The sequence below is a fragment of the Daucus carota genome, chromosome 7, assembly GCF_001625215.2.
Source record: "Daucus carota subsp. sativus chromosome 7, DH1 v3.0, whole genome shotgun sequence".
Classification (NCBI taxonomy): domain Eukaryota; kingdom Viridiplantae; phylum Streptophyta; class Magnoliopsida; order Apiales; family Apiaceae; genus Daucus; species Daucus carota.
Window position 1 is genome coordinate 25,718,865 of NC_030387.2, and position 13,396 is coordinate 25,732,260.

The 13,396-nt window shown below is 40.0% G+C and overlaps 2 protein-coding genes across 2 annotated transcripts; both read right to left on the minus strand.

The window, feature by feature from the left end:
• Nucleotides 1–1,156: 1,156 nt before the first annotated feature.
• LOC108194249 (uncharacterized) lies at nt 1,157–3,944 on the minus strand. The gene has a single exon (XM_017361185.2). The coding sequence runs from the start codon at nt 3,580–3,582 to the stop codon at nt 1,369–1,371; it is 2,214 nt and encodes a 737-aa protein (XP_017216674.1). The 5' UTR covers nt 3,583–3,944; the 3' UTR covers nt 1,157–1,368.
• Nucleotides 3,945–6,310: 2,366 nt separating this feature from the next.
• Nucleotides 6,311–8,855, minus strand: LOC108195388 (peroxisomal membrane protein PMP22). The gene is made up of 7 exons (XM_017362347.2): nt 8,670–8,855; nt 8,456–8,554; nt 7,597–7,698; nt 7,178–7,253; nt 6,889–6,959; nt 6,723–6,808; nt 6,311–6,603 (listed from the first exon to the last, which is right to left on the minus strand). The coding sequence occupies exons 1-7, from the start codon at nt 8,739–8,741 to the stop codon at nt 6,540–6,542; spliced, it is 570 nt and encodes a 189-aa protein (XP_017217836.1). The 5' UTR covers nt 8,742–8,855; the 3' UTR covers nt 6,311–6,539.
• Between the last annotated feature and the right edge of the window lie 4,541 nt (nt 8,856–13,396).

Here is a 13,396-nt window from a genome sequence, read left to right on the forward strand (position 1 = left end):
CGAACCCGAACCGAAACCCGAAAAAACCCGACGGATCGGATCTGGATCTTCATTTTCCAGACCCGGACCCGAACCCGAACCGACCCGAAATATAATGGATCGGATCTGGATCTTAAGAAACCCGATCCGACCCGACCCGTTGCCATCCCTAATGTACTTTGAATGTTTACTGAACCCACGTATGTAAGACCAAAGACTAGCATAGGTTTATGTGGGAACTTGATAGCTTTGAGAAAAATAGGTTTGGTTGTACGTGCCCAGGCCCAAACCAGCAACGGCCGTACAAGGCCTGGAGCTGGAATCCGTCTAAATTGTTTTTTTTTAGTTAGTAGCTCCGTACTTGTTTTAAGCGAGTTCTAGAAATGACCAGTCAACATAGGCCAAGACAGATAGGTCTATGCATTTTCAGAACAAGCTAGTCTTTGTTCTGAAATATATCGCGCCAAACTGAAGCTTCATTAACCAAGGTTCTATGTCTTGCTTGTTTAGCTCAACTTTTTTTGTTAGGGTCGGTAATCGAGGTAAAAGATTTCTTTCATTCAGAAAAAATTATATGCAAGCATGATTTCGAACATGGACATAAAGTTACAATTGATGCGGTACTTGCTCCGCTGCATTCTATACATGTCTACGTATATTTTGTAATTAATAGTTAATTAGCTGCTACCTGATGATCAAATCTCTCCTATTTTTTGTTAGAGGTCAGAGTTGCATTTCTTTTGGTCTATGAAAAAGTGTATTTGAAAATGGTCCTAGATCTCACAAAATTTGAGAGTAATGTCTAGAATGACAGAATTGTGAAAAATGACTCGAAATACCAGTTATCAACGCGGATATAAGCTTGATTTAGCCAAAAGAACACTTAAAACTCTCCAAAGTACTTGATTTCAACATCTTGTGGATCACTTATACTTACTGAGCCAACTACGAGCTTATTATCACAAGTACCTTGATGTTAGTGGCGTTTTTGTTGAGTTTCTTCACATTTATGCAGTGAAATCAGAAGGCATTGTATTATAAAGAATATCAAAATTGTGAAGTTGATCAAGCCATATGTAAATAAATCTATATGTTGAGTTCTGCTTCTGATGTTGATGAGTTTACAAGTGTTTTGGTTACTCATTTATTTCATACTAGCTTAAACTCCGCACCAATTAAAGGAGGAATTATATTATTGAATCAGCTTCTCAAGAGATTACAGTACTGAGAAGCTCAGCATAACACACGAAAACATTTCAATCAAAATAGCTAAATACATTTATCAGATTATTATCTATTTAGACCCTGATAAACTTTATTGTCACTGTGACAACAGAATAACCAAAAACAAAAGAAAAGGCAAAAGAAAAAACACAGTAGGCTGTAATTTTACTTTCCGACGATCAGCTTCGCCCTTGCATGACCTTCATTGATCTGGAACTGATCTCCCAAGCCAAGCTGAGCCATCAATAACCAAACAACGGTGATAAGCTCCCCCCCTTTACTTAGCTGCTGAGCGTGAGCGCTTGATCTGATATGACTTGCTCCATAGGATAGCAGTTCCACCCAAACCTTGCTGATGATCTCCCATTTCTTCTTGAATTCTTCCTTTTTCAGCTCTTTCGCCAATCTTGCTGCTTCAAACAAGACCGACTTACTTCTGTCTCCCTTTATGGTAACCGGCTTAACGTCTGTATTAACATTAATAATTCTCTCGCAAGCTGTTTTTTGTAACTGCTCTGCGGGTAGTGATTTATCAGCTGTTGATAATTCACTTTCAAAGAATTTGTAAGCCTCAGCACGCGTGTCGCGGAACCTTATAAGTCCAATACCAGAAACAGCTGACATCATACCAGGCTTCATGACCAGAAGATATATCATGTAGTCTGATATACGCTTGGAGATTCTTCTATGGAATTCATCTAGGCTCCGGTCTTGCTCGCGCTGATATGTCACGTCTTCTTTATCATTGTAGCAAAGTTCAGTGGCAATGTGCCACAAAAGAAGGCTCTCATCATAGTCAACATCAGAAACATAAGAAAACAACTCACTGCCGCTGTAGCCTTCGATTCGGAGTACCCATTCACCTCTGGCTGAACAAATCTCCTTAGCAGTGTCTAAATCATCTGCCATCTCCGACTTCATTTTCAACTCCTTGAAAATGAATTCTTTCATATCGGAAGCCAATCGGTAATGTTCAGTGTATACCATCTCATCGATGAAGGCCCTAAGGCCAAACTGATCATAAAATCTTTCCTTTGTTTTTGAACGTCTATGTAAACAATAAAATATGAAATTGTAGTTTGCAATAGACTCAGCCCACCTGCTATCAGTAGGTTCTGACCGGGAACCGTCTCCACGGACAGTACCGATGTTGAGAAACCAACATATGATCTTCCCTCTTGTGAAATTAGTACTTACTACACAACGAATGAACCGACCAGTCCACGATTGGTCATTGGGATTCTCATCAGGAGAAGGCTTCAGCTTCACAACGGTCCAGTCCGAGAAAATAAGCATTAAAAATGCAATGGCTTCCAGGGCAATTCCTCCGATAAGCAGAGTGTAGGTAATTCCTACCTCGAATCCTTCAGGATTAAATTTCTTCTTATCAACATAATGAAAAATCACCAATGAAGTGACAATGGCACCAACGGATACAGCCCGACAGAAGAACCCTGCCTTATAATACACTACAGGAAGCTTGGTGAATAAAACATCATAAAGAAAGTTCAACTCTACCTCAACTACTCTGAAGGCGTCTTCATAGCTTCTTGCAAGGAAGAAATCCCGGCTCTGGTTGCGCTCACGGAAGCTGAAAATGAGGTCCACCACCAGTCCTTTGAAGTTAGCGAAGTACTTAAAAGCATACTGCACAACTTCCAGTGGCGCCAGTTTGGTAGTCTTCATTCTGTTGACTACTTTGATCACTCTATCCGGCTCCGGAAGCATTTCAATTCTGGTTGGGAGTTTAGCATCTTTTTTGGAAATGTATTCCCCCATGAGTTTCGCGTAGTTAGGCCCCGGATCAGGATCCCTCAGCATGGAGTCACGGAAGGTGTTGGCACTGGCACAATACAGAGCATATGTGCGCTCTGCATACTTGATGATTCCGCAGAGAAACATAAGCAGTGATGGAATCCAGAGGTTTTCAGGCCGGAGAGACTGATAGAAAACATAAATCACAGCACCGCATTGTGTGAACAAGGCGAACAGATGCCTGAGCCAGAGCTCATTATCCTCGAGGGCGAAGGCAGTGATGGGATCCGGACCACCAAGGTGCGCCAGAAGGAAAGGAGCCCAGAAGGTTGCCAAGACCGTGCTTGAAGGCGAAGGCGCATTCTTGCATTGATTGGACAAGTCATTCTGCTTGCTCGAGATGAGCCCAACTGCAAAAATTGCAGTGACATCTGCTAGCAAGTATGCTGACCAAAGAAGGATATCTAGCGATTTGTGCGAGACTATCCTTCTTAAAGGCCCTGCTAAAATCAACAATACCTGAAGGAAAAGACTGAGTAGGATGCAAGTCCTGAGTTCCCACTGATTAAAGATGTGTTTCAGTGAGAGCTCAACATCATTGATGCCTACGTCAGTCAAGCCCATTATAATCAAGAGAAATTCGATGAATAAGAACTGTGTTTGCTGCTCAACCAGACGTCGGTTGAGCTAGTTAGCACAAGAAGAAGAAGAAGAAAGGTTTATGATTATGCATGATTGTGCTGCATTCATCTGATATCTATAGATGCACTACAACGGGAAACACGTGAACAAAGATGTTTACTTGAGAGTATAAGATTCACTTGTACCGCAAAGTGAAAAACAAGACACTAACTACAATCAAATTACATGCTTAAGCAAACAGGATTAAACATCTTTAGATTCAAATTTTAACAACATTTTCACTATGAACTACCCATTAATTGTAGCATACATACTCTTAAAAGCAGCTAATAATCACCTTCTAGCAGTCTAAGGGGGCGTTTGGATCGTAAGAGAGAATGAAATTCGGGAATGGAAATGAAAGGTATAGGAATGGATATCCCAAGACGAGTGTCACTGTATAAGGAATGATTTACCCTCTAAGTAGGATTGGAGTTTCCATTTCATGTTACAAAATTGCTAATCCAATCATCAACACATAAGTTTGAAGTTCCGATTCCCGTTATCCGGACTCATTAACCATGAACCAAACGCCTTTTAAGTAGTACGGATCACTCGTCACATAACTAAATCACCTTCTAAAAATAATTTAAGAAAGTTAAATCAAGTGCATGTTATTCATCCATTCATCATGCATGAACAATGTATACGTGTTTTATCGGATAATTATTATATTACAAAGTTTCATAATGAGCTGTATTTGTTTCTCAGATGATTCCAGGGAACATTTGAATAGCCAATGTTATAAGTTATGCATCATAATAGATCAACTTTATTGCCAGGAGAATGAGTAACAAGTGATTAAAGGAAATGAGAAAATGAAAAGAGAGAAACTTCACTGTTGTGCCTATATCTTTGGAGCAAAAGTGGAATATATTTGCCTTCAAATCAGGACTAGAGATTTTTAGGTTGTGTCAGCTTTCCACTTTAATATTTCTCTTGTGTCAAGAAAGAACCCAATTCATTCTCGGTGTAAAGTGGATCACCCAAATTTCAGCTTCAATTTTCTCTTCCAATTAGCTGTTAACCGGTTAAATCACAAGTTTATACCCTTATACCCCTCTTCGGGGACAATACCTCTGCACACATCCCACTCATTTTTATATAATTTTTTTTATATTATTTGACACACATTTTAAGATTTTCATTACTTATTTTTAGAATTTTTTGTTTATGAATAAAGATTCAAACATTTAACTTTTATTGAGAAGAAAAAGAATTTTAATATAATTTATAAAACAATATTTAATAAGAGTCTCAAAATACGTGTTTTTAACCACTGAGCTATCCAACCGTGCTCATCAGTGAATTCAGTTTAGTTGTCATATTTTCTACAAAAATGGATTGCGAAGGTTGAAGTAGACCCGGCAAATTTTCAAACGACACAAATACATGACACGAAAACGACACGAAAATTTAGTGTTTGTGTTTGCATTTTGAGTACACGACACGAAAAGGTACACGACACGAAGTACACGACTGAGATGTCGTGTCGATTTTGTGTTTACCTTCGGATACACGACACGACACGACGTACACGAAATAAATATAATTTAATAGTTAAATATTAATATTTAATTATAAATATGTATATTTATAATAAATATATGTATATTTTCTTTTAAAATAATACATAGCTTATAATATTGTAAGTGTAAATAATTTAAATATATATATATATTTCATACTATTTTGTAAATTTTTTGTCTAGAAATATAATATTTACATTAATTTATATATTTATTTATATTTATATTTAAATTTGATTTTACACGAAACACGACATGAGAACAACATGAAAACGGAAGTACACGACACGAAAACACACGAATGCTAAACGGGTCGGTTTTGTGTTTGGCTTTTGAGTACACGACACGAAAAAGGCACGAAATTACACGATCTGCACCAATTGCCAGGTCTAGGTTGAAGGCCGTGTGGAAACCCAACATGGAGGCAAATGTGGCAACTCAGATGTACTATTATCCGAACTTTCTTCTTTAGTATTCACAAAATATCATGCTGCAAAAATCAGCTTTTCTCACAACTGCATCTTCACTTAAACTTACAGATCTTTTAGAAGAATATGACACTCCCTGCTCTTGTCAGAAGATGACATGCTCCGCTCCGCATCGCATACTCGGTATCAAAGGTTCAGTCCTGCGACCTGCAGGTAATTATTTCAGGAGTAAATTTTCCAAAATGAGTTTTTAATACTAGCATATCATCAAGATCATGTCTTTCATAAAGCTCTCCCTCTTTCTTGACAGAGTCATTCTTGAACGTCTTCTCCAGTGACATAAATAAAACCTCAACAGAACTTTAGAGTTTGATTTAATGGACACAACAACAAAATTGCATAACAGCCTCATATCCGTATAAATGCTGGCAAGAACAACTGGTGCTAGCGCAATTCTATTACCCCGAGATAGATAGCAACATAGAAAGTTTTCAAAGCAAGGAAGAAGTCATTCACATTCTTCTACGCCTTGTTTGTTTATCAGGGGTCTTGCTTTGTTTCAAAATAAGAATTTTGTATTTTCATAGGATTAAAAAAATCCTGGTTGTGAAATACGAAAGAAGTGGTTCATTAATTTTGGGACAGTCTATCCACTTTGTTTTCATTGTGTTATCCTAGGGCTTGATGATTTACATAGTAAAGAAAAATGCAACATCACAAACAGAAATAAACTGACAGAGATCAAAATTATACAAAAATTTGATGTCGTAATGTATATGAACTTTGCTACTAAGTCTCAAACCCTCTATCTCTTAATCAGCAAGAGAAGAGAGATAACTACTAGTACTAGGCGTATATAAATGTCATACACCTGATCACCACTTAAATACTGCATAAAAATAGCTAGCATGCGAGGCCGTCGCATCATGTTGCAATCATCCGTTCAACCCTTAATGGCTGGGGTCAATGTCACTGCCTTCGCAGCTCGTACACTCAAGAATATGCCCCTGCAAAGTTTTTCATCAATATTAAAAATGAAGACTTCTTTTCTACCGCATAACATTCTGCAAAAGCAAGTAAAAGATTATTTCATAAATATATAGGAAGAAGTTTTGTGAATACATACCAGCAACATGCAATAGCACTTTGAACAATGACACGGAACTGCAGTGGGACGTGCTGGTGATTAATCCACCCAATTACTGGCCAAAACTGTATTTATTTCCAAATTCCTTAGTTAATAGTGTTCTGTAGTCGAGAAGATATAAGTACAAAATAATTCAAATAGTTACCGTCCATGCTGCATATTGAACTGTTGGAAATTCCTTCTTAATCTTAGATTTTACTTGGTTCCAGGGTCTTCCTGCAACATACATATAAAGTTAGATACAGCAAGAATTACATCAATTTAAATAGTTAAAGTTACTAGCTTAGTCTTTATCCAGTTTACTCCTAAATTTGACAATCAAATTTTCTGTTAAAATGAAGTAGACAATAGGATCAAACAATGGAGATAACTGATACCCTTAACTGAATCATTTTCTCTGGAGACGAAAAAATTATATGTTCAAGCTCACTTACCCTCGATGATCGAGCCATAGTAAATCATAAAAAGCAGGTTGTTCCAAGGGGAAGCAGTGAACTGTTCCACCAAGACCTGAAATCATTTCATTTAGCACATTAGGCTACGGATATATGTACAATTTCCTATGCTGCCCCGAAGTTCTTTACAGAAATATGGATAGATTTATAAGTAAAAAATGAATACAAATTAAGGCCATGATTTAATACTTCAGAACTGGTTTCTTAACTATTACACATTTACACTACATTGGAAATAGATCAAATGAATCAGTAAGATTAACAAATTATCCAGTGGTCAAGAAGAAAACATGAACAGATCGAGATCAGTTTTGACTTTGATTTAGATTATACAATATATGTTTGATATATAGCAATTACATGTACTCATGATCTTGGAAAGGAAATACATATATCACCTTTTTACCCACTGTCGAGGGGTCTTTCTTTCCCTTGAAAAGTTTGTCCAGCAAGATATGAAAATAGTGGCCAAATGGTCCGAGATAGACAACTCCAAGGAGCTGCGTTCAAATGTGTTAGTAAATGCCCAATAACAATCAACAGACATATTAATTACTTTTATCCTCGGCAATTAGGCATTCATAAATGATTTCAAAATTATTTGTAACCAAATCCGTTAAAGATTAATTCACTTAATACTCAAGCAGGCTAGAACACTTCATCTCAGATACAAGGGAATATCACAAGATATAAAAGACTATTAAGTGTTACTATACAACTTAGAAAATTCTAATGCAGGGTAAAATATGGTGCAAATACTCAATTGCATATCAAATTTAGATAAGACCAGTCTAAATTGACATCAAAATATGGTAATATCAAATTCTAATGCAGGGTAAAATATGGTGCAAATAGTTTCGCATCAAAATTGACAGTTTTACACATAACATGACTAATTAAATCTCACCAGAGAAAAATCAAAGAACAATAATATCCGATATAAAAGCTGATTAGATCTTTGATTCATACATGTATATTAAGTCAAAGCATCACAAAAATCCATCAAGATCATGATCACAACAGATTTTACAAACAGCTTACATATACTGAACATACCCGAACCTTAAAATCGAGTACATATACTATGCATATTTGGTTAAAGTTATTCTTCATTATCAAACAAACTCATATTTGCCGCGTTATCAAACCAATCAACTATAAGCAAGAAACAAAACATCCACACATGTATGTGTTTGTGTAGAAATTTCATGCTTCTGAGAATGAAAAATGGATAGTTACATAAATTAATATGCATACCACTTTCAAGGAAAGGCGTCTGAGCTGAAGCTTCTGTATCCCAGTGAGCTTCTGAGAAGCTATATCACTTATTGCTGACAACACTCCAGCAGTAATAGCCTAAGCAAACAAAAAATAAATCTTCTAAATTATAACAAACATCTCAAAACATTACAACAACCCATTCAAATCCATTACAAAAATAACACAAGAACTATTAAAATTAATAAATAACCTTGGTTCTCAGAGGGTGTTGTTGAAGCTGTACAAGGTACTGTTTCAAACCATTTTTAGCCACTGAACCCATTTCTTGATTATTTTTTTAAAATCGAAGAAGAAAACTCAGAAATAAATCTGGGTGTTCACAGCATCATGCATATATAGCGTTTTATATATGAGTTGCTCATTCTTGACTTGCTCAGACTGCGAAGTGCGAATAATATATTCATTCACTGTAGAGTTAAATATTTAAACGTAGATCGATGATATTAATGTAATCTAGTTGGTCCATGTGATAATCAATCGGACGGCTAATACTAAACTTTAGTGGACGGATTAGTCGATAACTAAGTGGATAATAATTTTTAAGAGCATCTCCAACGGTGTTGGCTATAATCGTTGGCTAAATTGGACCTGTAAGACATTATGTAAAATTTGCTGAACCTGTAAGACATTTTGCTTCGACGGTATTGGCTATATTGGTTGGCTATAATTTAAAAATAGTATGTTATTAATATTTTAGTTTGTTAAAATAGAATATATCAGTTCAGTATAGTAATAAATGATGTGTAATCTTCCTACAGATTTTTTACAGACCTGTAGAGGTTCGACAAATATAGCCATCCATAGGAGGTTGGCTAAAATTATAGACAACAGTTTCATGTGGTTGGAGTGCGCTTTTTTCAACAGATTGGCTATATTTTTTATATATGGTATGCCAACTCATTTTTTACCTAAGGGTTTTGTGAGGTTGGAGATGCTCTAAGGAACGTATATTCTTCTGTTATGTTTTGTTTTTCTTTTTTATTAGAATCCTATAATCGTTCTTGTAAAAACTGGAATCAAATGACGGTTCAAATTGATGAATCTGTCATCCGTTGTATGTTACAGTTTACGTTACAAAATAAAAAGGTACTTTCCATAAAATATCTGTAATATTATAGTGTAACATATATATCTATGGAGGGTCAGGTTCCAACAGAACCACTTAAACTTAGAACCTCAGAACCATATTAATAATTGATAGGGTATAACCCGGTCAAGACACACCCGGGTCCGATAAGGTATAACCCGATCAAGACACACCCGGATAGCCACCAACACCACAGTCGACCCCTCGATCCCTCCAGGATACACCACCCGGGTATGACATTGAACCCGGGTATAGCCTAAAGCATACCCCCGAACGGGATCCAAACATGTACCAGCCGACAAATACTGCACAAGCCACAGACTGACACGATAAAGACAAACATAACGGTCAACTACTGGCGATAGAGACAAGCCAAGGAACATTCCAAAATACTACTCCTACGCTGACACCTGGACACGTGTAGGGGATCAAACCTCTACACGTGTAGGACCAGGATCCAGGTACGCGCCCTTAAACCCTAATCCTTGGCCTATAAATAGACCAAGGACCAAGGGCTTAAGGGTACACTCTAACTTAACGACACTCTCTTTACACTCATTCATACACACACTTGCACTCAGCATATACTCAAACACTCTCAGCCACCAGCAACCACCAGCCAAACACCTTCACCCACCACACATAGATAACACTTTCTCTTATCTTTATCCTTCCGAAACCCACGCTTACTCTCACGCCGGAGGCGCTTTGGGGCCAAACCCCCCCGCCGGCGTTGTTTTGTAGGCTCCCATCCAGCAGCTACACCACGGGACCACCAGTCACGGCGGAGGAAGGACCGGGATCGGAGATTGGCGTTATCATTTGGCGCTAGAAGGAGGGGGAGGTGTCCTCTGTCCTGTGGTCACGGTGCCACTGGACTCATCTTCTTCAACAAACCCCCGAAACGGGGGTCCAAATCACACCAGTAAGCTTTCGTAAAACACCCAGCTCCTCAAAACCTTCAGCCATGGTTTTTCTTGATGTGTGCATGATAGCAAACCCTGCCTGAGCAAAACCCTAATCTTGTCTGTAGCACATAAAATCTTTTGTCTCACACCTGCACACATTTTGTCACTTAACTATTTGTGGTATCTCTGAAAATAGTAAGTTGACTACTTGTGCACACTATTTTTGTCATCCTGTCACTATCTATACTATTTGTGCGCACTACCACCAAAACAGCAACCATACACCCTGTGTAAGTTCTTGAGACCATGACAAAAAGGACGCGCTCCCACCTGGGTCTTCCCCAGAACCCGGATAACCTCAGACAGACCAGGATAACCCGAACCAGGATCATGCCTCAGGACCCCTTTTCACCCATGTGAACCCGGACGAGAACCAAGCAATCAACCCCAATGATGCCCGGGTCACGATCGAAGCAAACCAGTACAAGTACACCGATGTCCCGGTCACCACCCTCCACCTATCCCAACTCACCAATGTAGAGCTGGCTGAAGCCATCCGGCAGTACCATGATCGCCGGGAAAGCAACCGTAGACTTGAGGACATCGGTGAATCCGAGGACTCCGGGAACAGCCGTCAATCCCGGGGTTCCGTCTTCGACCGGATCGGAGACAAAGCCAAGAAAAAGAAACAGAAGGATAGTGAGGAAACCCGGCTAAGAATCTTAGCTGAAAGAAAAGAACAGATCCGAAAAGAGGAGGAGGAAAAACTTGAACAAAAAATTGCCATCCGGATGCAGCTCGAAGAAGAGAAATTGATAAAGGGATCCCGATCCAAGCGCTACCGGAAGGAAACAACACCCGAACTCATCTCTGATGACGAGGATGAGAGACCGGGGCAAACCAACCTCAGAGACATGATCAATGAACTCAACCGGAAAATCGGAAATGATTCCGGGCTTGAAATTGGGGGAACCCTGACTCCCTTCAGCCACTCCTTGGAATCCATACCCCGACAAAAGGGTATGAAACACTACAACTTCGAATCCTTCAATGGACTGGGTGACCCGGAGGAACACCTGCACTATTTTGAACAGATAGCCCTGATCTACTACTACAATGATCTGACCAAATGCCGCTTCTTCGCATCCACATTCAAGGGAGGGGCCCAGAGATGGTTCAGCCGGATCCCCTCCCGGAGCATCGGATCCTGGAAAGACTTCAGGGAAGCCTTCCTCAGAAGGTTCCGAGCAAACAAGACACATGAACTTCATATGTGTCACCTGGAAACGGTTCGTCAGTATGACAATGAGGCACTCTCAGATTACATGAAACGTTTCCAGGAAGCAATCAACAAAATCTCCAACCTAGACGAGCGTGAGGCTTTGAGCATTTTCAGAAGGAACCTAGACCCGGAACAAAATGAAAGATATGTGGTCGAGTTGATCAACAAAGAACCCCAGAGCCTGGCGGCTGCCTATGCCATGGCTGCAAAATTCATCAAAGAGACCGATGTACTCCAAGCCATGAGAATGACCAGACAGGGTAGCTCAAGAGGGAAACAGGTCGAGGATAGACCCAGAAAAGAATATCATCAGGATAAGAAGTTCAAACCAGATAGACAAACCAATTTCATCCAGCATTCAGGTTCTAAGAGAACCAGCCAACCAGGATCCGGGTCCAGAAGTGACCCCGGTCCAAACAAAGCAACCAGAGAGCCAAAACCAGAACCTGATTGGACTCCATTAAACAGATCCCGCGAGGATATACTCAAGGAAATCAGAGACAAACCCTTCTACTACCCACCAAAACCTATGCAGACTCCTCCAGAGAGCAGACCCGCTAACCGGCATTGTGACTATCATGGCACCCACGGTCACAAGACGGAAAATTGCATATCCCTCAAGTACTTCATTGAAGAGCAAATCAGCAAAGGCAACATGGGGCAATACATAGCCCGGAACACAGCAAACAAGGGAGAGGGATCGGGGAAACAAAAGAACATTGTCAACGTGGTACTGGGCGGATCCTGTTCCCCTCCTCCCAGCCCGGGCTCCTGTCAAGAAGTCATGTCCATCCAGGCCTTCCCCGAACAAGTCATTTCCTTCAGCAGCAAGGACTTCGAGGGTGTTACCCGGGGTCACAATCAAGCCTTAGTGGTAACCCTTGACATGGCCGAAAATGAAGTGAGGAGGATCCTGGTAGACAACGGCTCTTCAGCCAACATTCTGTTCAAACACACCATGGATCGGATGGAACTAGGAAGCATCCGGATGAACGACTACAGGGAGGATCCTTTATATGGATTCGGGAACAGCATTGTCCCAGTCCTTGGAACACTTTATCTCCCGGTCCGATTCGGAACTCTCCCGAACCAAGTCACCCACACTATCAAATTCTATGTGACGGATACACCCTCCCCTTACAACGTGATCATCGGTCGCCCAGGTCTGAACAAGATCGAAGCTATTACTTCCATCCCACACCTAAAGTTCAAATTCCCAACCCCGTTCGGGGTAGGGGAAGTCAGAGGAGATTCGGAAACAGCTGGGATGTGTTACAGCCAAGCCTTGGTCATGGCGGAAACACACCTGGACAACAAGAGAAAGGCCACCGTTTTCCAAAAACAGAGAAGTAACAAGAAGCATCGACCCTACCTGAGAACAAACCCTAAGGGTGAAGTTCAGGTCATCGATCTTGACCCGGGTAGTCATAACCCGGGAGCAACCAACCCTGATCCCGAACAAAGCAACCAAAAAGCAACCGTGAGCTCCGCTCAAGATTTTGTGGAAAAAAACACTGACGCCCGGATCCAGCAGATGATCTCGGCACAAGAACTAACCAAGGTTGAAGCTGCGGTAGAGACCGAGTCGGTCCTGATCGAAAAAGACAACCCGACAAGAAAAATCAAAATTGGAAAAGGCT

Excerpts from the sequence above, each read along its gene's own strand:
- LOC108194249 (XM_017361185.2), bottom strand. The coding sequence starts at position 3,582 with ATGGGCTTGACTGACGTAGGCATCAATGATGTTGAGCTCTCACTGAAA.
- LOC108195388 (XM_017362347.2), bottom strand. The coding sequence starts at position 8,741 with ATGGGTTCAGTGGCTAAAAATGGTTTGAAACAGTACCTTGTACAGCTT. Across the intron at positions 7,699-8,455 it reads GACGCCTTTCCTTGAAAGTG|CTCCTTGGAGTTGTCTATCT; the intron begins GTATGCATATTA and ends ATTTGAACGCAG. Across the intron at positions 6,604-6,722 it reads AGTGCTATTGCATGTTGCTG|GGGCATATTCTTGAGTGTAC; the intron begins GTATGTATTCAC and ends AAAACTTTGCAG.